The sequence below is a fragment of the Eufriesea mexicana genome, unplaced genomic scaffold (genome assembly GCF_001483705.2).
Source record: "Eufriesea mexicana isolate 0111107269 unplaced genomic scaffold, ASM148370v2 scaffold6846, whole genome shotgun sequence".
Taxonomy (NCBI): Eukaryota; Metazoa; Arthropoda; class Insecta; order Hymenoptera; family Apidae; genus Eufriesea; species Eufriesea mexicana.
In genome coordinates this window covers 37,942-65,645 of record NW_016914693.1, presented here as the reverse complement: position 1 = coordinate 65,645, position 27,704 = coordinate 37,942, and the positions used below count along the sequence as shown (strand labels likewise).

The 27,704-nt window shown below is 46.0% G+C and overlaps 2 protein-coding genes across 2 annotated transcripts; both read left to right on the top strand.

The window, feature by feature from the left end:
- Positions 1–38: 38 nt before the first annotated feature.
- On the top strand, positions 39–1,045 carry LOC108552465 (bicaudal D-related protein homolog). Its single transcript, XM_017907027.1, has 2 exons — positions 39–890; positions 1,040–1,045. The coding sequence occupies exons 1-2, from the start codon at positions 651–653 to the stop codon at positions 1,043–1,045; spliced, it is 246 nt and encodes an 81-aa protein (XP_017762516.1). The 5' UTR covers positions 39–650.
- A 456-nt stretch (positions 1,046–1,501) lies between these two features.
- Positions 1,502–26,435, top strand: LOC108552464 (bicaudal D-related protein homolog). The gene is made up of 6 exons (XM_017907025.1): positions 1,502–1,509; positions 1,805–1,925; positions 21,359–21,691; positions 22,851–23,020; positions 23,543–23,861; positions 24,257–26,435. The coding sequence occupies exons 1-6, from the start codon at positions 1,502–1,504 to the stop codon at positions 24,875–24,877; spliced, it is 1,572 nt and encodes a 523-aa protein (XP_017762514.1). The 3' UTR covers positions 24,878–26,435.
- Positions 26,436–27,704: the final 1,269 nt, after the last annotated feature.

The window sequence follows — 27,704 nt, the reverse complement described above, 5'->3', positions numbered from 1 at the left end:
GAAAGAGTGAACTTGTAAACGGTCCTTATCACCGCACACGTCGAGCCATTTATTCTCGATATTCGAAGGTGAGCGCTGTGACTCATGTATAGGTTATCCGTAGTTTCATTATTCCATTGCGTTCCCGAAACAAACTTTGATTCAGTGTGTAATTAACCTATACATATTCTAATATTTTTTATTCGAATAGATAAGTCACGTGTCATCGAGTCTTGAACTACGTAGTGGAAAATTGTTACGCACCTTGCCGAAAGAGTGCATTGATCGAGGAATCGATACAAGTTTTCGATGTTGGACACCGTACGCAGCATATATCGATTTGCTTCGACAGAAAGGGAATTTCGAACAGGCTTCAACGACACCATTCTTCGAGTGAGATCTTAGATATGTATTTATTTATTAACGTCGATCAATCGCTACACGAGTATCGACTCGTACGCGACATTCGATCTGTTTTACGACTTCTCTTGGATAGTCCGTGTTGACCATCGTGCTCGTGTTCGGAACATTACAAATGACTCTGACGTGTGAACATTCGACTACCTGGTTCCGCGTGTGTCATTATTACGAACGACAATAAACGTCGCGCGTTTGTGTGACACGTGACACTCGAGCGACAACTGGCGGGCGTGAAACGACTCGCGAGCACGATGCTGCCGAAAAAGGAAGGCCACCAGGAGCCGTACGCCTTGGAGGACATGATCACCGATCTCCAGGCGCGACGAAATTCCCTAGACCAAGAGGAGTTCGAGGACCCCGTGGAACTTTTGAAGAAACGCGACAGGGACCTCGTTTTAGCCGCCGAATTGGGCAAAGCGCTGTTGGAAAGGAACCAGGAGCTGACCAGACAGAGCGAGGTTCTCGCCGAGGAATATTCGTCGAAATTAGAGGTGAGTTTTTTTTATCAAATTTCGTCTCGACGTTAACGCTAGGATCGCCATACTAGTCAAAACGGCTGGTTCCATACTTTTTATTTTCACGTTCAGTTTACGTAATTTTACGTTACATGCTGCGCCTGATGAAATTGTTTTTTTTCCAGATATGAATATAATTATATAATTATATATAAGTATATAATTATATAATCATATAATTACGTAGTTATTTATGCATGTTATATAGCATTCGTTATAGGTTGGTAGTTTCAGCGTTTATTTGTTGTTTATTTCCAACCTGTGTTTCCTGTTGTTTCGTGGCTGAAATTTCGAGGAGTAAACGCAATATAAACTCGTTATCCGTTATATCAATTCGTGGCCTGGAAAGATAAAGAAAGTGTTCGATAATCGGGCACGATTACGGTAGCCTGTTAAACAGAAAGAAAATAAATTGATATAGGCCGATAAAATCGTTGATAGCTTGGTTTTCAATGGAGAGGACGGCATAGCTGAAAGCGATACGCCGTAACAGTTCGTCGGAAGATTAACAGCAGCGATTCGCATTGCGTAAAGGAAGGTTTTATTAGATTAATCGTGGAGGCGTGGTTTGCCTCTACAGTTCCCACATGGATCGGTACACACCGTTTCATTACGCTGAAAGCTCGCATTAAGGGAGTCACCGTATTATCCCGTATTAATAGAATAAGAAGTCCCTAACTGGCCTATGAATAGTATAGAGTTATGCGACGATTGCGTGTTGATAAACGCATGAATCATTAAAAAAAAAAGAAAAAAAAAATAGAAGAAAAAATAACGTCCACTAATTGACCTTGGTGTACGTCTTCAAAAACGCAATAGGTATTTTCATGAAAATTGCCGTAACTTTAAAAGCACCGAAAATTTTAACAGTTATCGAATATATTATACAGAGTACGGGTAAATTGGGACCTCGTTTTAGCCGCCGAATTGGGCAAAGCGCTGTTGGAAAGGAACCAGGAGCTGACCAGACAGAGCGAGGTTCTCGCCGAGGAATATTCGTCGAAATTAGAGGTGAGTTTTTTTTATCAAATTTCGTCTCGACGTTAACGCTAGGATCGCCATACTAGTCAAAACGGCTGGTTCCATACTTTTTATTTTCACGTTCAGTTTACGTAATTTTACGTTACATGCTGCGCCTGATGAAATTGTTTTTTTTCCAGATATGAATATAATTATATAATTATATATAAGTATATAATTATATAATCATATAATTACGTAGTTATTTATGCATGTTATATAGCATTCGTTATAGGTTGGTAGTTTCAGCGTTTATTTGTTGTTTATTTCCAACCTGTGTTTCCTGTTGTTTCGTGGCTGAAATTTCGAGGAGTAAACGCAATATAAACTCGTTATCCGTTATATCAATTCGTGGCCTGGAAAGATAAAGAAAGTGTTCGATAATCGGGCACGATTACGGTAGCCTGTTAAACAGAAAGAAAATAAATTGATATAGGCCGATAAAATCGTTGATAGCTTGGTTTTCAATGGAGAGGACGGCATAGCTGAAAGCGATACGCCGTAACAGTTCGTCGGAAGATTAACAGCAGCGATTCGCATTGCGTAAAGGAAGGTTTTATTAGATTAATCGTGGAGGCGTGGTTTGCCTCTACAGTTCCCACATGGATCGGTACACACCGTTTCATTACGCTGAAAGCTCGCATTAAGGGAGTCACCGTATTATCCCGTATTAATAGAATAAGAAGTCCCTAACTGGCCTATGAATAGTATAGAGTTATGCGACGATTGCGTGTTGATAAACGCATGAATCATTAAAAAAAAAAGAAAAAAAAAATAGAAGAAAAAATAACGTCCACTAATTGACCTTGGTGTACGTCTTCAAAAACGCAATAGGTATTTTCATGAAAATTGCCGTAACTTTAAAAGCACCGAAAATTTTAACAGTTATCGAATATATTATACAGAGTACGGGTAAATTTTGCAAAATTAAGGTCAGCTTTTATACGACCTTGGGGTATATGTCTTCAAAAACGCAATGGCTATTTTCATGAAAATTGCCGTTACATTAGAAGTACTAAAAATTTTAGCAGTTGTCGATTATATTATTCAAAGTACGGGAAAATTTTGCAAAATTAAGGTCAGCTTTTATACGACCTTGGTGTACGTCTTCAAAAACGCAATGGCTATTTTCATGAAAATTGTCGTAACTTTAGAAGTACCGAAAATTTTAGCAGTTATCGAATATATCATACAGAGTTCGGGGAAATTTTGCAAAATTAAGGTCAGTTTTTATACGACCTTAGTGTACATCCTCAAAAATGCAAGAGATATTTTCATGAAAATTGCCGTAACATTAGAAGTACCAAAAATTTTAGCATTGTCGAATATATTATTCAGAATACGGGGAAATTTTGCAAAATTAAAGTCAGCTTTTATACGACCTTGGTATACATCTTCAAAAACGCAATGGCTATTTTCATGAAAATTGCCGTAACATTGGAAGTACCAAAAATTTCAGCAGTTATCGAATTTATTATTCAGAGTCAGCTTTTATTCTAGTAACGTAATTTTCATCATAATACCGTGATTGCTATTTTCGTACATTTAAATATACAAGTCGACCCTCTAATAACACGGTCCGTTGAGAGCACGGTTTTGATACAACGCGATACAAAAATTGCGACAGTGCTATAACACGGTATTTTTATTCAACGGTTTCCATACAGCACGATTTCATAAACTTGAGCAACCTTCACATAGCGCGAATTCTTCGAATAATTAGCACTTTTCACGTAGTATTCCAAGAGTTTTCGATACAAAATGGAGCGCATTCCTCCTTTTTAAGTTTAAGGTTTCGCTCAACTTCGATGCAACGCGAAGCGAACCAAGCGTGTTATAAAAGTCCCGGCTGCACGTTATTTGTCAATTGCACTGCCGATGCGATATTCGTCCGTCTGTCTCGATTCGTCGTAAGCCGTAATCGAACTCGAACGTTTCGGAAACAGCCAAGTGGAACGGGTTGCACGAGTGCTCGCTTGAAATGGCAGTCTACTCGTTAACGCGAGTAACGTTAGCGATTCGCGTTGCGTGTACGCACCTACCTTCCTCGTTGCAGGTTCTCGTGGTGGCTCTGCCTCTGGTGGAGAGTGAATTCAAAACAAAGCGGAAAAAGAAAGGAAAGAAAGGGGGAGAGAAAAAATGGAGGGAAAAAGAAAAAGATGAAAGTGGAGGCTCACGATCGCAGGCGTTTCTCCGCGGATTTCGCTGGAATCGGGCCACGGGGCACGATTCTGAATTTCAAATGCATTTTTTACGCGCGCCATGGGATCCAAGATCGCGGCAACGATATATCCATCCGTGAAAACCGATGGGAACGCGCCGACATCGGGGGGTCGCGTGATCGCTGACAAACTCCTGGTCGACGGCGTCTGCCGATTTCATTTTTCACCTTGTCGCTTTCGCGTTCGACGCGATGCTTTTGTTCCGTGATCAACGCGCCACTTTTCTCTTTCGACGGCTCGATACCGCCGCGATCGACAGGTACAAAGGAATAAATAGAAAAAGGATTTCGCACGTTCTGCCGCGTGTATCCCATCGCTGGGAATTCCGCCGGAATTCAGAACTTTTTCGTCCTTCCTATCGTCAATTTTATCGCTGAGTCACGCTCTTATGTCACTCGTAGCTCATGAAAATTTCATTAGCATCACTCCGTCGAACGTTGTCCGAGTGGCGAAGAAACGGGAAAAACAAACCCGGACGTTTCAGGCGTTCGAAAACACGCCAGTTCCGATCATCTTCCTGTATTACACTCGCAATTTTCTAGAGCATCCAACACGGCTGTATACACGGGTGACTTTCAACGAGCGTTTTCTGCACGACAGACTCGCGCGAGATCGTTGCCACGCGTGGAGCTTATACGCAATCGTACGACGCCCTGTAGCCGGGAAAGCGTGAAACAGAGGCGTTTCAACCGTGTAACGATGTCAATTTTTCCGGCTGCAATTATTCCATCGGAAGATTATCGGTTTTCCCGGTCGTGTGGTACAGAGCACGGTGTGGCACGACGACGTGTTGCCGGTGGCACGTAACGCGTGGATTCGGACTAGTCGGAGTAGTAGCCAGCCGTATATGGACGAAAGCCACGAAAGCGTGGAAACAAGTCACTTAGGCAACGTAACGTCAAAGACAATGCCCGGCACCACGCTCTGCCTGCACGCGTACCCGCTTCTACGTCTATCTTTCCGCGTTTTGCCTGTCACCGTATTTTTGACCTCCGGGGAACACGCCATGAGCGCGCTCCTGTGTTTCTCTTTTGTCTTTGATTACAATGCTGGTTACACGTGGCGCCTGGTTCACGCTTGTAAGCTGGGATCCAGTTCACTGGGTTACTTTAGACTTCGTGGTCTCGGGGCTTTGAGCTTTTGGGTCGTTCGTTGGCTAATGGTAGGATTTTTGGAACATTCTGCGACAATCTTAACGTGTCACGCGGTTTGACCAGGTCTTTCACCTTCGTTCCCTTGGGTCTTGGAAGTTTAGGGTTGCTCGTTGGGACAGAGTGGAATTTTCTTGTCGGATTGTTAACCCTCGATGGACCGAATATATATTTTTCTTGACTATAAGAATTCTATGTAATATAAAAGCAATAAATTCAGCAGTTTTGACAATTTTATTATAACGAATTCGTATTCAAAGTTCGAATTAACAATGGTTGTACTATTGTGCCAAGATAAGGTGCAATAGATATACAAGATAATTTTCCACGCCATCTTGTGGAGAAAAGGTCATAGGGGGCCATAGAGGACCTAATCCATCATGGTCGAATAACCGGTAAATGAAAAAGAATTAGAATTTTTAAAAATGGAACCACGGGAGGTATTGTAACAATAATTATAAATATATCGAAAGAAAAATCACGAACTGGAGTGATCAAGACGATAACGATGAATGCAGTATTTAATAAAATACCCAAATAGAGGGTTAACGCGTTGATGTTGACGATCAGTCACGGGGATTTCCATTTTGCTGGGCATTCTTCCGTGAAGAAATTCGTGGAAATATGATTTCGTTGTAATATAAGAAAAATACTATTCCTCAATGTTCAATGAAGGATATCAATTTAGGTTTTTAGTAACAGACTTAATGTCATAGGTAGTTTTACTCAGAAGGAGAGTGCAAGTCCTTCGGGACATTGATTTAGTTGACACTTTGCAGGTTTGTAGATTTAGTCATCTGGTTCAAGAGAATGTACCATTATAAGGGCAACTACTCAATAGTTCTTGAGATATTTGTGATTAAAGTTTTATTATTCTTGACTAGTTATAAATAGTTATTAAGTGGCATTGCAGCCTAAAGACACTTGATAAATATTCGAAATAAATCTGTAATTAAGGCAATAATAAAATTATAATCGTAAATATCTGGAAAACTATCGACTGGTTATAATGATACATTTTCTTTAACTGGATGACTAAATTTACAAATCTGCAAAGTTTCTAAACTAAATCTATGACCCGAAGGACTTGCACTCTCCTTGTCAGAGCTAAGAGCTAATCTTTAATTATATGTCCAGTCCTACCTGAAAGGATGGAGATCAAATACTCGGTCGTCAGGTTGTTAAGAAGCAGAGGTGTACGGTCTGGATAGAATTGTCAGAGTTTTGAGGATTCTATCGAAGGACAACGTTATACATTGTCTGTTTGTCATGGAGCGATGAAACTGATAGCTGAAACAATTGAGAGCTGTAGGCTTTTGGTCTTTCTCTACTCTTGGCGGTCAGTTCTGCGTCATTTTCCATTGTATACGGACGTAAAGGATCGAAATCTTTTCTCAGACGTTGGATTTGTTAATCCTTTGACTGCCACGTAGAAATCACATGTTTCGCTCAAGACGCTGCGTGAGATGCACCGCTAGATGCAAGATTAGTTCTAATATCTTTTTGATGTTGTAATAAAAATCTTTAATTGTTCAATGGAGCACTTTTTATTTCAAGGTATCTACTAATTAGCGGTTATATTCAAAATGCAGTAACTGTCAATTTTCATTCAATGTTGTTCAATGTACTTTAAGTAGTTCAAGCGCTTCGGTCACCAAAGGCCACCGTGGCGTCACAGGAGAAGCCATGGCGGGTCATATATGACCAACGTGGCAGTCAAAGTGTTAAGGGGTTATAACGCAAAGGAATAGTAATCAGTGCAAACGGTGGAAAAACTGTATAGATCTTTATTAAACGAGGGAACAGTTAGAACTGGCCTGTTTAGGGCCACGCAGGTCACAAGACGTCTCCAGAAAACGGGAGACAAAAGACAAAAGGACGCCCCCACATGGCTAGGATGTAGAGTTTACTTTAGTATCTAGTTTTTACTACAACAGGACTAAAAGTGTATCTGTATAAATTGTATCATATCCCTTATTTTCTTTATCCTTAATTAAAATTTACCCTCTCACTGAATTCGCGAAGCACCCTGCTCGTTTTTCTAACCTTCGAATCTACGACAGGCTCTTTTGGACAACCCAAGCCTAACCTAACCTAACCTAACCCTCTTTTCCGCCCGTCTCGGCTTCTTCTTTCGATTTCATTTCGAAAAATTCCGATTATTCCGACGGCAGGGAAAAAACGGAACACGCGAGCATTAGGATTCTCCGACGTGCACGATCCTTTTTGCAGTGCAACGGCGCGCATTCCAGAAATGTATGTGCTTTCTTTCGAACGGATCTACGTGTCTTCCGCCTTGCTTCCGGATATAATTATTGCTTGCATCACAGAGTTCCGCGAAGATGCATGGGATTGTCGGAGAAGCGAGACGTTGGAGAGCACGATGCGCGATTAACGATGCTCCACGCTTTTGCCAGCTGTACGCTAATTATGCAAAACAAAGTGTCGCGTCAGGGAAATGTCGTCATTGTTGCAGGAACGATTGCATCGCGATAAGTAGCCGATAAGTAGCCGAGTTTGCTTATTCCTTTCATTATGCTCACGTGCGATTCACGTTCCGATGAATATTCAATGTATATTATAATACATCCTTGTCCGTGATCGTTGAGAAAATAGCCGGCCGTTCAGCCGATCCTTTTCTCTTCTTTTTCCCTTGAATTTTTTCTATCATTTTCTCTCCGCCGCCATAGCAATTTCACTTTCACGTTGCTCCTCTCGTTCATAATCGACGCACGATTCTACGCGAACTTGTACACACGGATGCGTGCACGCGTTGCAAAAAGGGATGCGCACGCGTGTTGTCTTGGTTGGAACGATCTCGATGTACATTTCCGGACGTTTTAATTTCAGCCGTTCATGTTACTTTTACAGGTTCGCGTTATCGCGTTGTATCGTTGAAATTTGGTTACGTAAAGCCTGTAGAAAGCATTTTAAAGGCTTAACGATCTGCCGAGGAATTCGCCGGTCGATCGACGCGCAGCTTGTCCCCGATTAAACCACCGTTTCTACGATTTCTCATCATCACACGGTTCCTTATGCAGCGGCATTAATTATGCATGATCGAGCGAGCAGCTGCGCGATTACGCGTTATCCTTCCTCGGCGAACGGTCAACGACATCCACGTATCGCGAAATGTCCGATTATTTAATAACAATGCTTTCCCAAATACTTCGGCAACGTTTCCGCGGTCGAACAGCCCAGGCTGTGCTATGATAATCCGGGGAAAAGAATTTTAATAGCGAAAAGAGGCGATGAATGGGCGTACAGAAGCGTTGAAACGGCGCCACTTAGTCACGGAAGAGTTTTGGAATTTTGAAATTTAAATATCGGCTATACTCGTTAATTTACCGACGATTAAGCTTCGAACGACAATGGCAAGGAACGAACTGTTCCGTTATTAATTATTCAACGCGCGTTCCGGTTAGTCGAACAATGCGTTGTAAACTGGATCCTAACCGAGGATTCTAACTGTTTTAAATTCGCGTGGCACGCCGTTGTAATGCTCGTTTATTTCGTTTACGATAATGAACAGGCTCCGACGCATCATGGGTATCCGTTAAGTTAAGTACGTTTCTTTAATTTGCTTCAATTTTTCACCCGAAAGCGGCCATTGAAGAACGAGGAGCGTTTAACGGCCGGCGATTCAGACCTCCGGGACTCGAGGGACTCTGGGACCCTGGGCCTTTGCCAAGCTTTTGATCCGCTGTGAACAGAGGCTGAAAGAAGTGGGTTAAAGTAGCAATGAAATCGAGCCGCTAAGTTTGCCTCTCGTTATTGTATAATTGGTGGTCTGAAAGCGGCGGCAGAATAATCGCGGCACCGTGTCGGCAATAAAAAGCAGCACTTACACGGTTGGCACAGCCGAGATCTAGAAAGCCGAGATTCCACGGGCTCCTCGCAGCCGGTGACCTGGGAATTTCGAGCGCGTGAATTACGCGATCTGCCTATTTGCTCGTGGCGCTATTCCGTCTATTAAAAATTCATTAACCTCGCGTTAATTAGCCACGGGATGCGCGCCATCTTCTCTGTAAACATTGGCGTACCTCCATCCAAGCCGTTGCAACCAGAAGCTTCCTCGGCGATTGTTTCATCGCGTTAATCGTACGCGGAGAACAGACCACGAAATTGGCCTTTAATACGGTGATCATAGAAGTCAATTATATGAAAGTATAATCAAACGACTATTTCGTTTCGGGAAAAACGTTATTCGTTGGGTGCTGGATTTGTCTAAATTAGCAATAAGAAGATGACGAATGGAAGATTCGAGAGGAACGATCTGCTTGAATGACAATAGTTAGGTACAGTGGAGCCAAACGTCGTGACGCGATTAGCTTTATTGTGCCATTCGACGAGAAATTTCAACGGTCCATTATTCGATTGTCCAGAACACTGTGAGAAAGTGCGAAACGAAGGTAGCCGAGGCTGGTTCCACGCCTATGACGCGAAGCTTTTGTGGAGCCGGCTATTATGCGGCTAATGTTGGCAGGAAAGTGCCTCGTGAGATCGCGGTTAGACGATTATAAGGGGATTCAGCGTTGCACGCCTTTCCCTCTAAATATTTATCGTATTTCCTTCGAGAGCTTGATGGGTTTTCCTTTGTCGAGCGTGTCGGAGGCGATGCAACACGTCGCTTTTCACAATCGCGTTCTCAGGTATTACAGATTAACATGGCTGGCTGACCGGTTACCTGCCCGTGTTTGGATTCCCGCGGCGTTCTCGACTCCGATCACCCGAGGGAAATTCATTTTCACACAAAAGGGCCCCTTTCGTGAGTCATAGGAAATTCGTTGGCAGGCCTGCGTGGCTGATTGTTCCCTGTCCCGTTTCGTGGCAGTTGACATGTCTCGGGTAGAGGAAGAAGTCAGTCTGGGTCGAGAGGATTAGCGTGTCTAGGGAACTGCGAGATGGAATTCGATGGAGTTGGATGGAATTCGATAAAATTCAAGACTTGGTAGCTCGATTCGGGAAATAGATACGGTTTTCACGGAGAAGAGAATGAATATCCATGCTTGGCGGTACAATGACGGTTCCCAGACGTAGATCGGGCTAATTGCCATAGAACGAAGAGTCGCTTGCGGCAGTGTGACTGGAGGAGACCGCAAAGCGGACCGGAAGTCCTCGAAAAAGCGAACCGTTACCTCGGTACCTTGGAGGAGCGTTCTACCCTCTTTCCTCGGCTTGTTTACCTATGAACGCATCGAGAGGAACGCTAAGTGCCGGCGAGTCGCATCGATCCTTGTCACTGTCTCTTATTGTTCAAACGCACACCTAGCGCCATTATTCATTTCCTCGCGGCGATCCGTGATCGTTATCAACGGAAATTTGTTCCAAGGATCAGAAAACGGATATCCTTGGCCCCGTGCGCGGAATGCTTGACACCAACGAAGCGGGCCTAGTTTTCCAGCTAGAGTTTCCGGGCGCGGGCAAGAGCACAGCCGTGTAGCGAAAGTTTTTAACGACACCACGGAAACTCGAGTCAGAAGGGCACTCGTGCTCTCAACGACGCGTTCTGAGTAGGCTACGTTCTCTGTTAGAGATGGAGACTCGAAGGAACGAGCGAGAGTTTGCTTTTAAAAAACCATCGCGAGGGTAACTCGAATCGGGTCGATCGTTGGGGTATTAAATCTTCCAGGGCTTCAAACGATTTCGTACAAGACCAAACAGGTGTCACGCGATCGTTACGGAAACACTGGGTACCGTTAGCCTAGGACTTTGAGAGGTCCCTGCCTCTTTTTTCGTTCCTCATAATTCCACGTTGCGAACGGACACGATCAATCGCGTTTGTACCTGGCCGGATCGTAAAATCTGTGTTATACCTCGCCGGAGGTCAGCTGAGATCTTCGAGTGTAACGCGATTGATGGATCGCGAGAAGCTAAATCGCTCGTAAAACCACCCCATGGCTAGACGAAATTAACGTTTGTCACGAAATAGGCTAGTTAGGAGCTCCGTACCGTTAGACGGAAACTGCGATTGTTTGTTTCCAATCCTGTTACACCTGGTTCGTTATCTTTCCCCATTGTTCTGCCAGTTTCCCGGCAGCCACCGGTCTTAGAGGCTGAAGAACGAGCATCCTCCTATATACGAGCGAATATGCGTGGTTGTACGCTCGTTCCACGAGCGATTTCCTTGCAAACGAGTCGAGATGCAGCGAAATTGATTCGATGCTGAACTTAAGCCGAGCCTTTCCAAATGTACCGTGACGCTCTAACAAGCTACGCGGATTTCGTGGCTACCGTGAACGCACTTATGACACGATAGCTCGATTCTTTCCTCCTTGGTACTACGATAACAAGATTTTCATGAATTTCGCTGTTATTTCGGGTTTCGCGTTTTATCCAGTCGTTCAGGATCAGTGGTGGTCAGGTTAAGTAGGCCGACGTGTGGGCACCGGTTGTACACGTATACGCGTATGTAGAACGTCAGACTGGGGACGAGAAAAATCCAAGAAACACCGATTCGATTTAAACGAGGTTGGGACGAAAATCTGCATCGATGTCTTAGACGTCTAACGAAACAAAGGGCAAAGACAGAAGTTCCCTCGACGACGGATGGGAAGTGGAATGCGTGCAAGTGGCACTTAATTATCGCGTCGCGGTTCTCGTGACTCGACTCTTTCCTTTTGCGATACGGCGTGAATTGAATTGTGCGAGCGCGAGGATTGCAGGAGGGAAAATTTCGTGGTTACGTGCTCGGTTCGTCGGTTTTTCCTTCGCTCTCATAGTATACTTGCACGGCCACGGTGCGTGCATAAAGTGCGTGCACTCTCACCTGTCGGTGTCGAATGACGATTTGAAACGGGAGATCGGTACGCTCGTTTCTCGAGACGCGGTTTACCGCTTAAGGGACCATTGTAAAATAAGATAGCGATTTTTCTTGGTGACATTGTCGGCCGGCTCGTGACTGTTTCCTCGTTTCCCACGATTTCAGCCGCTGGCGCCGCGATAGACGAGTAGATCGCGTGCGAAAGAATTCTGGATCATTGACAGTTTCCATGGCAGAGCGTTGCTTTTTTCGTTCCCTATTATCGCAGCGATTATTTCGTTTTACCTCAGCGGTCGATTTACCCGTGATTACATACTCGCCGAGTGCCACGTTAGAACCCAAGCAGCGTCAGGTGTCGTCTGCATCTTCTTCTAGATGATATTCCACACCGTCGTCGATTTCGTTTCGAACCTCCGATCGAACGCGATCGTCTTAACAGACCCACGATCTCTAATTAATCGAATTACCGATTTGACCGATTAACAATCTCGAAATAACACGCGATATTCGACCTCCGCGATATCCGGGAAATTTAAAACTTCCATCGATCGAGACACGCGTCGCCATCCGATGAATCGTCCGAATCGATAAGATAAAACGCTCGGCAAACACTCGTAGTCTCATCGTGGCAGCCTTGATACATTTCGAAAGGTGCACGAACCGCAAACTCGTTGTTACTCAATATCGCCTTAATTGCCGGTGAGTCACATAAGTTTTGTAAACAATAATAGTAGCCGCGAAACGACGCCTCGGCGGCTAACTGTCGATGACGAGATTGCGACATTGTTCGCGTTTAGTTTTTCGTAATCTCCCCCTAATCTCGTTAATCGTGTGCATGACTTTCGCAGATTCTGCAGATAATTTGCAGCCTTGTTTCCCGCTCGCGACGCGATTTTAGCGCGTCCAGACACTCCGCGTCGTGCTCTCCGTGGAACCATAATGGCGGCCGCCCGCGTCCTTTATCAGCCTTTTTGCGCAACGCCGGCGAAAGCCCTCGGCTCGTAATTACTTAATAGCAGCCTCGATTTCGAGCAGAGATCGTTACTACGAATTCGCTATCGTTCGAGATTGCCATTAATAACGCATTGTGCTCATGCTCTCGCAATGATCTCGTGATCCACTTTCCTTCTGTACTTTCCTTCCAAGCGGAGTTTTCCTCTGCCACGAGAAAGTAGCTTATCGCACATTTTTTGGCCACGTTTCCAGTTTCCAGATACGCGTCGACACGGGGCCAACGCAGCAGCGCTGTCGACACAGTTTTCTGGCAGGTTTCAGCTCGCGTCTTTATTACCTACGACTTCCAGGGAAATCGTGTGCAACGCCTGTCAGCGTCGGGAGTTGGCCGATTTTACCACCTCCTGGCACGTCGCGGCAGATCGAATGCTCGATCACGTAAACGGACCTCGACGGTGGCACCTCGGAGCGGGTGCCAGCCGCGGAATCGAGTTAAGCTGTCGCTTACGTAAAACGATAACGCGATATCGAAGTTGGCGAGCTCGTTATTCGGTACATTGTGCGCTCGATTAAACGGCACGACGGGCCGCGTGCCGTGTTTCCAGCAAGATTATCGAGTATCGATGAAGTAATCTCTGGATCAACGCATCGCAGCTGGCTGCGTGTTCGCGTGGCTCTAATTACCCAACGCGTTTGTACGAGCACGTATCGAGTCAGCCTTCGCGTGGAGAAAAAGCACGAAAGGTGTCGAATAAATGGGCGCACTTTGCTCGAAAGATTTATAGCGGCCATTGCTGCAAGAACCCCAAGCGAGAATCCTAGAAGTGGTTCTTACGAGAATGCAATCGAATAAGAGTCACAGTCCCATATACAATTAGTCCCTGTTTTCTCGATGAAACGATATTCCGACTGTAATAAACCCGGGCAAATTACACAACGCTTAACACCGATCGCTGCAGGTTTCCTTTGCTCTCGTCCGCGTTAATGCTTATGGACGTATCCGGCTCTGGAGTTACCTGGACGCCATTGTTATACGAGACTGCTAGCCTTTCTGCGTCGACCTTTTTCACTTGCTCCGCGCAAAGGTGCAATCCTTATCCGAGGAACGCTTACTCGACTAATTAGTCTAATCGGCTGACGAAATTTGACGAAATTTGACGAAATTCCCGCGCGATAAACCGGTTGCGTTACGTCAGTCGAATATGTTACACCGACGAATAACCGTATGAATTATGTTAACAGGAATATACGTACGATCCGCGCATTCCGTTCCGATCGAAAAGGTCAAAGCACTCGATGATAGCGCAGCGGTGAAAGGAACACGATGATTTTTAAGACAATACTCGCCACAGCCTAATTCCATTTTTGCACATCGGTTCGCCGTTCGCAGAGCAGCTCGCGCAATACGCGGATGGACATGGCTGTTGCGATACTGTACGATCATTGCCGACCACGTCACGGGCCATTGCCGCTCGATTACGAGCCTCCCTGTTTCTCCTTCTTTTCCTTCTCTCGAGAAGGTTCACCTCGAATAATCGTTCCATTCCGAGGGAAAGTGAACTAGGAAAGGCGCAACGTTGAAAGCCGCCGGCTGTCATGGCGGACGCGCGATGCGTCACCGCGAGGTGCGAACCAATTAAATCGCGATTACCGCGATATTTTCCAGCTCATTTTTTCCTTTCTTCTTACCCCTTCTATCCGTCATCGGTCTCTACTCCGCGTTCGCGGAACACGTGCGCGATTTTTCCTATCAAGCGTGACTTATACCTGTGGCATGCGCGCAAGACTAGCCGGCCGATAATATTCGATTGGCAGCGCACGAGCCGTGCGGTGTTTATCGTGTATCGTTTATCCGTGGAACCAGTTTGAAAAGTAAAATAAATAATATCGTAATAGCTAGTAACTGGAAAAAGCTAGGCGAAGAACGGTTTACAGTCGCGGTTGTTAAGGCTTTCGCTTTCCTCCGGTAATTAAGATTATGACACCGCTATTTCTTTTCACGATTGCGTCCTATTCGTGTCGCACAATTTCAGCGGTTACTGGCCGTGGTTCTTGCCTTTTGTTCCACGGCACGGTGTAGCCAGGAAACACAGGGTGAAGGATCGTCTGTCGCAGGAAACAGATTTGCGGCAAGGTTTTACTCCTGTAATTAAATTAGCCGCGGTACCGAGACTACTGTCATGGCGGCGAGGAAGGAAACAGGCGGACTCGGTGATTTCGTTTTCGCAACTGGCCGATCGTCGAAATGCCGACGTTCGAAACGGTCTGCCCTGGCACAGAGATCCCAGTGACAAAGTACGGTAATGCTTTGGACGACGTGAACGTAATGGCGCAGGAAGAATGATCGTTACATATCTAGGGAAGGAACAGCGTTTCTTCTAGTCGGAGTCGTGTCACGCGCTTGGGAGGAGGCATGATAAATCGAAGATCCGCGTACATTCGTACCAGTCACTGTTCACTCTGCTTCCTCGTTTCGGTTATTTCCCTTTCTATCAGGCGGATGTCTGTTTCCTCGAGCAGAAAGCGACAGGAGCTCAGCCATTAAATTAGAAGTCCGATAAAGTGTGCCGGAAGATGTATCGCTGGTCACGGCTGTGTAATTAGAATAATCTCTCTGTCGTGGATGGTTTTTCCCTTAACGCGGCCAATTATTCATGTCCAGGGTAGTCAGAATCCGACGGCCAGCTATTATTTACGAGCAATTCGAATTCGGATTTTTCCTCCGCCAGATGGCATTGCTAATCCATCGGGCTACATAAATTCTCTCTAGCTGGTTCGATACAGGAGTATCGTTGCGCGTTGGAAAGTCTCGCGTTTGGTTTATGTTTCAATTACCATAAAAGACAGAAATTCGAAGATATTGGCAGCGTTTAGCAGGATGTATCGCGCGTGTAACAGACAGCGATCCTTTTCGTGTCTCCTGCCAATTAATTTTATCTCTTAACGGCGGTATTTCGCCACGATGCATCGTCCGACGACGACATTAGACATCGATGTCGAAAGAGCAAGAGAGGTAGACGAACATCGAACATGATTCGTGACTCAACCGATACTCGGACCTTGTCACGCGCACGTTTTCACAACGACTCAGACTCGCCTGTAATTATCCACGCCGGTATGCCCGAGGATACGTTTGCGCAGTCCGCGATCAAGCGTTGGAATTAACCGAAAGTAACAGATGCTTGAATTTGCAGAAACGGCGAATGGCTGTAATCCTTGCATATCTGTGACTCATCACGCGAGATATTAATAACGATAGATAGAGGGAAAGGCTCGGGTTTACGTTCCCCGTATTAATCTTATCCGTTGCTCTGTCGACTAGTTCTAACAGGATTGCACGTTAGAGGTTAAACGAGATTTAAATTTAAACTCCTTATTCCGATACTTAGCCTCTGTGATTCCAACTGGACGCTTCACATTCGAGTATCCTAATTCGAGCTTTCAATTCGACTAGGTGAAAATTTGCGAGGTTTCAGGTTTAATTTCTTTAAGCCTTCGACTGGGAACCCGCACTGAAATCAGGTGTTTCGCTCAGGACGCCATAGGAGCATTTTTACTGTTCAAAGTGTTGTAGTAAAAACGAAATACTAAAATAAACTCTACATCTTACAAGGAGAGTGCAAGTCCTTCGGGTTCACCGATTTGGTTCAAACTTTGCAGCTTTGTAGATCTCGTCATGCAAAGTTTGAACCAAATCGGTGACCCGAAGGACTGCATTCTCCTAGTTAGCCATGTAGGGGCGATCCCTTCCCCTGAGCTTTGTCTTTTGTCAGCGCGTGTCTTTTGTCCCAATTTTTAGAGACGTCTTTTGACTTGCATGACCCTAAACAGACGGACCAGTTCTAACTGTTCGCCTGTTTAATCCTTTCGCTACCACGGATGACGATAGTCACCGGCCACAAAAATTGAGTAAAAATTAAGACAAGTGCCACCGTTCTCTTCGCAAAAAATTGCAAGCGCTATTGCGATGGTCGGTCTTTCCTCTTTCTTTATTTTCCTTCAAAAGACTTGGCCTCGAATGCTAAGGACTTCACGATCGTAATGTTTCCATCACTGGCACGACGCTTTGCTCTACGGTAGAGACTTCGTGACGATATCCGCCATAGCGAAAGGGTTAATAAACATCTATACAGTTTTTCCACCGTTTCCACTGACTCACTGACTATTTCTTTGCATTACAACCCCCTTAACACGAAGCATATAAGCGCTTCGGTCACCAATGACCACGTAATTAACACTAGGTCTACGGACGCTATCTGTATACCTATTTCTAAGGACACCTGTCAAATTGACAGGTAAAGGAAACCACGTGCCTTTTTTTTAACGATTACTTTAATTTAAAAACAATTATATATTATATTAACAGTCTTAATACAAGTTAATATAACTAAATCTGTTACCATCGTATGATTGGTGCAGCTCTTCCGTCAAATTGACGGGTTCCGTAAATCTAGTGTTAACGTGGTGGTCCAAGTGTCAATTCCTTGGAACAAGTACGCGAGAAATCGAGCTAGACTCGGGGACTCGGATGTTTCTAGCGAAACGAACGGTGTTTACTGAAATACACCGGTGTGGGAGTCGTGATCGTCAGCAAAGCCACCACAATCGGAGCAACAGTCGCGTCGGAGAACGGGACGGAGATCCGTGAGTCATGGATCTCCGCTAGCCGCCTCCGGCCGCGTTACCTTATGGAAAAAGCACCCGCGTTTCTTGCATCCCGTGCACACACCTCGCGCGTCATTGCATTTCTGGTTTCTGTTCACCACGTCGCCGCGATACCTCGATTTTTTCGTCTTATTTTATCCCTACACTCCCCTGCCTCTTATGCACGGCCATTTTCTTTTTTCTTCTTCTTTTCTCCCGTTTCCTCCGTGCACTCGAGACGAGTCTTAATCGCCTAAAGAAGAAGGATGCGATTTACGGGGCTTCGAATTAGCCGACGTAGTTGGCGAGCGAGCCAAAACCGGAAAGATAAAGACTGTATGTCGTAGCCTTCTTGATAATCCTACGTGGACAATAAAATGTCAGGCATTGTTAGCCTCTAACGGGCACTGTCGAAGAGCCATTGAAAGCGACGTTATTGTATCAAGCGTTCCGCGGAGTGCTTGCGAAATTTCCAGATAATCGAGTCGCGTCAAATCGCGTTACTCGTCCAATTAATTTCTTCCTTAATGCCAAACAAACGCGTTAAAAGAAGGTTTCGTAACATATGGAAACGTAACTTTTACTGAATTTCTCAACCTTTCTCGAACGTTACTTTCGCTTTCGCAAATTTCGCGGACGAGCCGCGCGATTGGCCGAGGCTCGATGATCGAATCGTTGGATCAGCGACGATTTTCGAGCGATCGGTCGCATCGGCCACGAGCCCTATGGCCGCCTCCGCGATCGGTCGATGAGTAACCACGGGAGACCAAGGCCGTACCTTCTAGCTCGATAAACTCCGTCGACATCGAACCGTGCGATTGTTCTGTACACAGGCCTGCATTACGGCTTGCTTTTCGTTTCGTCTCTCGCCAATGCATCGCGATTCGTATCGCGAAATGCCACGCCGATGTTGCGCTTCCTGCTGCTCCTGGACAAACCTCGCGATAAATGAAATTGCACGGTATTCTCGATTATTTTCCATCTCCTCGGTTTCTCGATTTACGACTATAAGAAACAATCCGAATCCGTGGTGTACAATTACGTCTAATCGTTATCGATTTCTCGAAGGAAGCTTCGGCAATACTCGAACAGCGATCGATAAATCGAACGGAGTCTCGAGATCACGAAATTGGAACGATTTCTATTAAAAGCGATTAACCAACGACGCTGTGGTAAATTCGAATCTTAATAGGTTAGCTGTCGGTAATTTTATATATAATCCTGAAATCGGTATTCGGATTGCAAATTACGGTAATTACGAAAATGGTTCGAGTCGAAAATCTGAAAGAATTTCTCGCCTGTTTCGCGTTGCATTCGTTTGCTTCGATAGAAAATTATTTCTTGCAAAATAACGAAACGTTAAATCGTTACATGGAGATTCTAGTTGCATCGCGATTAGTTTCGTATTTTATCCAGGCACAAAGTATCTTCAATCGAGGTATACGTAACGTGGGCCACTTTCATCGTGCTGGATATAAATATCTCGCTTAGTATCGCTTATAAATATTATTCAAGATACCCTTCGTTACGTACTATCCTTTTTTAAATGCTTACATTAATTATCGCGACCAATAGAATCGAATACGAGCAATTTTCGCGCCCGGAAACTCGCCAATTAACGCACAGATAATTAACCATCTTCGTATTATTTATTATTGCGTTTTTCAAATATTATACGATTGTTGGTCGGTATCGATTAAAATAAATACGAGTTTCTCTCCCGAAGCTCGCTAATTATCGTAGAAATAATTAACCTTCCCGGCTTCACCTTAGCCGTGGAAGGACACCGGCACGGCCAGCGGTCGTTAAAGGCGTTGAGCAGCGAGTGGAAACGCAGCCAGAGGTGACCGCGAAGCGAATGGAAAGAAAAAGGTGGTTGGAAGCAGAGAAACCGACGGTGTTGGACATCCGCGATGATGAAAGTCGTAGCAGAGCTTTGGCGTTGTTACGAAACAGCCAAACATTGTCCTTTCACCGGATCCTCGTAGGTCTCGAGAACCTGGCGTCATCCAGTAAACCTGAGAGAAGTAGGCGAGCGTCGTTGTCGGTGACTCACCGGCAGGCTTTTTAAAATTCGTCGAATGACGCGAGGCCGGTGAAACGAGCCGAGAATTTCGAGAAAGGAGACGCAGAATCCTGTTTTTCGATATTCTAGTCAGGGACGTTCGCGGCAGCCTTCGTAGGTCGATCGCGATGTTTCGAGGTTGAAAGTAGCCAAGCGATTCGAATCCGCTGATTTTGCAAATAACATTGAGGTTGAACGTTGTTGCAGTTTGTTCTTCGTACCTCTGTTTTTATTATTCAATATACCGTGACGCGTTTGCCCCGGAGGGGCCTGTTAGCCATGTTGCCAGCGTAATTACATCGATCATCCTGCGCGAACAAACGTTTGCTTTCGTGGATACCGGGGAAGGATATAACGTTGGGGGCTTACAAGGTACGAACGAGCTACGAAAAAGCTGAATTGGGACTCGGTACATAAAAACCAAGCCAAAGAAACGCGTGTACCGGGGACTTATTTAGAATCGAGGCTAAGGTATGTTTGGCAGGAAAGAAACGATGTTAATTGACCATCGTAAGTAAATAATTCTACACCTGGCACGATCTTGAATCCCAATTTGAAAGCTGAAACGAGTAACTTTTACTCGTTTCTTTCTCCCTTTAATCGGTGATATTAACAATTGACAATACACAAATGAGTATAGCCAACAACACAGTTCTACAGCCATCGTATTAACATATTCCCTGATCATCTACACTTCGTTGCAATTCTAGAATTATCAATGGATAGATCAATCATCGCTGGAGATATTGACAAATGACAATAAGGTACCGAGTACAGCCATCAACGCAGTACTGTAGCCGTTGGGTTAATCTGTTAACCGATGATTTAAATTCTATAGCAATTCTGGAATGATCAAAGGTTCGATCAATTATAGCTGGAGATATTAACAATTGACAATACACTACTGAGTATAGCCAAGAACACAGTTCTACAGCCATCGTATTAACCTATTCCATGATCATCAATGTTATGTTGCAATTCTAGAATGATCAATGGATAGATCAATTATAGCTAGAGATATTGACAAATTGTTTGGGATGCAATTTTCGGGGTGAGTTACTCCGATGACTCGGGGTCAGAGATTTACAAGGCTGATCGTACAACGATGACGTCTCTTAGAATATTTAACTCTTTCGCTGCTATAGGTGGCTATAGTCATCGGTCACAAGACGCAGTCTATACACGACGGGTGACTATAGTCATCGACCACAAAAATTGAATAAAAAATTAAGACAAGTGCTACCGTTTCTCTTAGTTCCCTTCGCAAAGGATTGCAAGCTCTATTGCGACGGTGAGTTTTTCCTTTTCTTTCTTTCTTCAAAAGATTTGCGTCAAAAGACCGCATGCTAAAGACTGCATGATCGTAATGTCACCATTTTTGACATCGTACTGCGTCCTACGGAAGAGACTTCGCGACGATGCTCGCCGTAGCGAAAGGGTTAAACAGAATTTCGAAATTATTTAGAGACCTGATTCGTACGTGCGATGTGGTTATGTCGTACTCCAAGGTTTGGCACGTGGCAGAGCGAGAAGTTTCGACATCGAAACACGCGACGCGAGCCAGCTAATTGGCTTCCATCGATCCCGCGTAATGGTCTTAACGCCGTCGTTGTTTGCTGTCGCAGAGTCTGGAACAAGAGAGGCACCTGCTCCGTCGAAGGCTGGAGGAAGCGAGGGGCGAGAACGAGGCGAAAACGTTGGAGCTGCAGGCGGACGTAGAGACGCTGAGGAGTCAGCTAGAGGAGCAGAATGAGCGGGCTAGAAGAGCGGAACGGGACCAGGCGACCCTCGTCGCGGAGCTCACCGCTCAAAACACGAGGCTGGCCGATCAGCTGAGGGAGGCCGCGAAGCAGGAAGAGCAGCTGCTCATCGAGGTCAAGGTGCTGAGGGAAAAGTGTGCCCTCAGAAGTACCACGCTCCAGGATCACGTGAGCAGTCTGGAGGTTCTCAGGGACGAGGTAAATGAACAGTTGCAGAGATCACTGCCTCAGGGGGAATCCCGGTCTTCCGTTAGCGGATCCACGCTCTCGCGATCATTTCATTTCCCTTCTGTTCCACGATGCTCGTTATGCAACCGTCCCCGTAACTTCGTGTCGTGAATCCGTGTCGAACAATCGTCTGGGGCGCAGACCTCGTTTGTTTTTGCTTACGATCGTTGGATAATCGCCGGCTGGATTATACTGGGAATCCAGCCGGTCGTTTACCGTTGCGACCGCGGCTGATGGATATTGTTCGGCGTTAGGGAACGTTGAATATGTATGACCCAGGCCATATCAATGGACTGTGTACGAGCGTCTAATTCGAGGCAGGTCTCTGCGGGAGGAAATACCGTGTAGCCGTGAGAAATTGGCGTTGCGAAGAACGCTGTGCAGTGGAACCGAGTGTCGTGACCCTCGACGATCGACTTCGCTTGCCCGTCCTTCGTTCCTTGCGCCCTTTCTTCTCTTCTTACGCGCAGCGAACTCGAATTTCAGGAAATGCCCTTCACGCGCGAATTCCCGCCGCTGATATTCGCGTTACACCGTCTGCGCGTTACGACCACGTTATCGATTATGTCACGTTGCCATGTTGGGCATTGGAAAGCGGTTCGGTGGAAAATCCGCGCGTCCATTGTAACTGCAGGGGGAAGGAATGGGAGGAACCCTGGCGCGACCTTGGAGCAATTCGACGACCTTGTTGGCAGTAGGAGAGCGTTCCCTTAGGTAGTCGAACAGAACGATCGGTATTCCCTTTCACCTATTATAGGTATCTATTACAAGGTCGCGTGGGCTGAAAGCTGATGTACCTACGTGGCGCGTCTAACGCTGCCGGTACCAGCACGGGTCTCGCTTCAGGCCTAATTAAATTTCGACCCCTGACGTATCAACGAATCCCACTCTGACCGCGAGTCTATATACGCGACGATTGCATATACGCCTCTTGCTAAAGAACCGGAAACGCGCGGTTCGAGGTCGTATCGCGTGCACGAAACGTCAACGAGCGCGACAGTTGGCGCGCGGATACGCAAACGCGAGTAGAACCGTGGACAGATGAGCGGGCCGATTGACAGAGACGGCTCCGACGAAATGGAATAAAACGTAGGCCAGTTAAGCGAAAGTGGTACCCGACGTGTTCCAGGTGCAGCTGGTGTCCGCGCAAAGAACAGAATTAGAGAGGAGGTCCTTGGAGCTGCGGGAGGAGCGGGCGAGAGCGATGGCGGCTCTGGAAGAAGCCGAGGATAGAGCCGCGGCCTTGGAGCGACTCGGCCACGAAGCGGAACACCGGGCGAAGTTGGCCGAACGCGAGAGGTGAGGTTTAATATTCTCGCGATTTAATATTCTCCGATAACGCACCGCGACCCGTCGTGATAGTAGTACGATACGGTCGTAACGCATACGTAACACTCGCCTATCACCGCCTGCTGGAGCCCGTAGGCTGCTCCTGTTCTCGCGGCCCACGTGTGCGAGCTGGCGTTTTCCATAACGCGTACGAGAGAAGGGCAGAGACTCGTGTGCTCCATCTGCGTCTCGAACGCCTACGTTTGCTCGCTCGAGTTCCGCGAAATTAACATTGGGAAATGGATGAAGGTGTTCCAGTCGCGTTCAACGCCGTTCGATTTTTCATCGAGCTTGGTAATCGCGTTTGTTTGTCTCTTTCGCCGTTGAAAGGAAGCTTATAGCACACCAAACAAGGTAGACCGCGTTCCGTAAACGTAGGAACGAACGCGCGAGTACCTGGAATCGAGTCAGTCGAAGGAGTCAGTCGGGTAGGTTTGGGAGGTCGATTGAACGCGTGATCGACGTTAATCGTTTGATCGATCGAATCCACAGGGACGAGCTGGCGGCGACATTGGCGGCCATCGAGGCGGACAGGAGAGGCAGATCCGGCTCGATACAGAAACCACCGAGGTCCCTGCAGGCCGAGATGGAGTGCGAGGAGAGCGGAAGCTCGCTGGGGGAGCAGGAGGATTTGCGCGCAGAGATGGCTAGGGCGGTGAAGCGGTTGAAGGAGCTGTGCGTCCATCTGAGACGAGGAGAGGACGACTCGGGATTACAGAGCGACTGCGACGAGTCCATGCTCGTGATCGTGAACAACACCGCGGAAACGGAGGAGGTGAACTCCAACGGGCAGGAGACTCTCCCTAGCTCGGTAAGAGTCTCGCGTATCCCGCTCCTTTTGTTCCGCGACTTCCGGTTTCCGGTTGTTCGCGGTAGGCAGGGAACCTCTGTCGAGCGCCCACGAAAGCTCGATTCACGTGTCCCGGTCTGATCGTAGATAACGAATCGAGCGTGATCGCGGTGCTTCTCGTCTCGGAGAGTTATTATGCCTTCCCTCGCTTTTACGACTCTTCGACGCGCTCATATTTGCCGAGCTCGTGTTTACACCGCTGATTTTATTTGGTCTCCTTCGATAAGATTCTCCGTAGCTAGCTAACAGCGCGACAGAGATATCTCTGCTCGATCGACTCGAGTTTCAATGGCATTGTATTCGCAAGTGCCTCGCCATATGTTCTCTGTACGAGTGGTCTCTTTGGTTCTTTGCAGGCCAATTGTCCCGGTGCTTTGTTGGACCTGGTAGAGGAGGTATACAACTTGGCTCTCTCCGGCAGAGGGGCACCCGGTGAGCTGGGTTTGGCCGTGGAGCTTCACAGGGTACGCGAAGAGCTGGAGAACGCGAAGGATCAACACAAGCAGACGCAAGAGGAGCTGAAGAGGCGCGGGGAGGCCCTGCTCGATATAACGAGCAAACTCAGCGTGAGCGAGGCTGAATTGCGCGGCGTTAGAGAGGAACGCGATAGAGCCCGCGACGACATAGAGCACTCGCAGTTAACGAAGGATGAAATATTGGCCCAGGCTTACAAGGTCAGGGATCAAGCTGTAGCTAGGAAAAACAGGGCCGAGGTGGAGCTGGCCAAAACGAGGATAGACGTTCTCCAGGCTAACAGTCAGCTGATGGAAGCTATCCAACAGAAGATCGAACTTAGCCAACAGTTGGAGCAATGGCAGATGGACGTGCAGTCCCTTTTGGACGAACATGTTCGAAGCAAATTGATGCCAGTTACGAACTCTATAACCGCCGCGAACTCTGAGAATTCGGAAATAGTGGCGCCAGCGAGGAAAAAGAGGAGTACCGGCTCGACGAAGAAGATGTTTGGCCTGTTTTGACGAAAATGACTGTTCGCGTAGGACTTGCTGCGCGAAACGAAAGCCAAGAGACACCGGTGCACGGTGAGAGAAGAAGACTGCGCTCGAAAAGAGGTTGTTCCTCGTACTTTTCGTTGTGGCGCCAGCGTATCAGGGACCATTCGTCCGCTCATCTATCCGTCGCGTTTGGAGACAGACTGTCGATTCGAATTTGAGCGGCAAACACGCCATAGAAGGCGCTTTGCGTGCATCGTTTTTCCGCGATGATGATTTATACAGCTGATAAGTTTCTGAGAAAATTTGTCTTTAGTCGGCAAGTTTGCTAGGTCGTGTCTCGATCTTGGGATGATTATCTTCCTTAGCGTAGATTCTCTCGCATCGTTAAGTTTTCATCGCCATTCTTCGCAACAGATTTATCGTTTCTCTGCCTTTTTTCTTTTCCCGTGAAATCTCGAATGGTATACCTCGATACTCGTTCGAATACAAAGCAACGAAAGAAAGTTTCTTCTTTGTAGACGTCTGTTCGATGCATCGGGGAAAGAAGGAAAGCGCCAGCCAGCAGACTTAAGCGATTACTTGGTCGATGGCGAAACGCGAACTTTTTTTCTCCTCTGAGCGAACGTCTCGTCATTCGAGTAATCGTGGAACGACTCGTTACCACTGTAAGAACGATCTCTAGTGGCGTCTTCTCGCAAAGATGTCCGGGCTCGCGGGTACAAACTTGTCATTATTCCGAACGATGCGATTAAGCGAAACAGTAGCCGATTCACTCGTCCTCCTTTTTTTATCGGACGAGGCGCAACGACACGGCCTAAAGAGAGTCGAACTTGTTCAACCCGCGGCTGTAGATATATAAAACGTTTGTGATAGACTCGTGTGTCTTACGTTAGTATTTACGAGAACGAAATTTCTTTAATCGTTGATTGTGATACGACTACATATATATGTATATATATATATATTTTATCCCTGTTACGGTAAATTCTAAGAATCGAATTTATATAAGATGGCGTTATCGTCGGTAAATCGATGACGATTAGTAATGAAGAATGAATGAAATTAAACTTCGGAATTTAGAACGGGACTTAACGGCTTATATTTTCGTGTTTTATTTCTTCTTTTAATTCGCTTGAATTTTAAAAACGTAATCAACGTCCGTCCGTCCCCGAGTGGACCAGGAAATTAAATAGTGCGACTCGAAAACCGTGGAAAGGAAGCGACACTTTTGCGGCTAATGGTGAAGGTCGATCGACCAAGCTGTGACCATACACCCCTTTACACAACGACTGTGCAATAAACTTGTTAGAGAAATTTTTTCACGCGCGTTTGCGCCGATCAACCGCGACGATGTTCCTCGACATTCTTTCTCTTCATTCCAGTCTGAACGCTTAGCTTTAATTAACGATCGATGTTAAGCAACAACGAAGCGGTTGCTCGCGAATCACTTAACGCGGCCGCGTAGCCTCTGTGCTCGCGTGCATGCGCGCAGATAGCCTTCTTTGTAAATTAGTAGTCGACGAGTTGATTGTACTCGTCGATATTGTACGATAACTGTATAATTCCACCTGATCTGAACGATTGTGACAACATATTTATTTAATAAAAGTCTGTTTTACGGATCTAACTTGTTCTCGTGCAACGATCGCGTTAGATCCATCAATCGTGGAAACCTTGCGATTTTCCGGTGCGAATCGACCTTAATATTCGCCAGCGCCGATTACCGGGAACTTTGGAAAGTTCGATCGATACCTCGTGCAAGTCGACATGAGAATAAGAACGAGTTTGAAAAGAAACAAATAGGCATTTATTCACAAGAGGCAGGTGTAGTTACAGTAGTTTCATTCTGTCGCTTTTATATATATATTTATATATATATAGTATGTATATATACGTATATATATAATAGTATTCTCACGTCCGTTTATAATTATCGATCGGTCCATCTACGCAATACAAATGGGCATGAACAATGGGGGAGGGAGGGCGGGTGCATACAAAGTGTTTTGTCCATTTCGTACGCTCTAAAAACGACACGTGGACTCGTCGAAATATTACGAAACGCGTCGCTCGGTGTTCTCTTTTCTTCTTTTCTTCTTCCTCTCCTCGCTGCTTTTACAACTCGTTCTCGTCTCAAGATACACGCGCACAGCAAGATTCTATTCCAGGGTAAAACGAAAGAACGGAAAAACGGTTGGCTAAAATTGTTCCAAATAGAATCTCGTTGGCTTCCTTCTTCGTGAATAACGACGATCGCGTCTTATCGCGCGAGATTCTCGTAACGTCGACGAAAAGTCGATCGCTCGCCGTCTACCGTTAAACGATAAATCGATCGCTCGACGCTTCGAAGCCAATCGTCACGCGAGCATGTTCACGTCTTACTTTCTTCCCCTTCTCCTCCTATCCTCGTGTTTCTCTCTACCCGTGCTCGGTAGTCGATGGTAAGCCTGTTCCGTTGTTTTAGAATATTTCCACTAATTACGCGACATGACGATGACGGTGAATTCGCCTATAATTGTACTCGAAAATCAACGCGGCGATAGCGGTCGTGATTACAATTAGAATTAACAATGATCGTTGGATGATTGCGTGTCTCTGCGTGATCCGTTGAAATGATGATTTCGAATCGAGGTAAACGATGACGAGAGTCGTTCGCGACGCGGGCGAACGCGGAAAGCGTTGTTCTCGATTGCCGAAACGAATTGTCGATCGAAAATATCGTGTTGGATACATTAAATTGCCATAAGGTATACAGAGGTACGTACTTTTTGAAGATAGAGAGATAGAGAAAGAGAGAGCGAGAGAGAGAGAGAGAGACACTATAATTATCAATGAAGCATCGTGTTTTGTG

Coding starts and splice junctions, on each gene's coding strand:
- LOC108552465 (XM_017907027.1), top strand. CDS start 651: ATGCTGCCGAAAAAGGAAGGCCACCAGGAGCCGTACGCCTTGGAGGAC.
- LOC108552464 (XM_017907025.1), top strand. Junction 21,692..22,850: donor TGGAGGTTCTCAGGGACGAG/GTAAATGAACAG, acceptor GACGTGTTCCAG/GTGCAGCTGGTGTCCGCGCA. Junction 23,021..23,542: donor AAGTTGGCCGAACGCGAGAG/GTGAGGTTTAAT, acceptor TCGAATCCACAG/GGACGAGCTGGCGGCGACAT.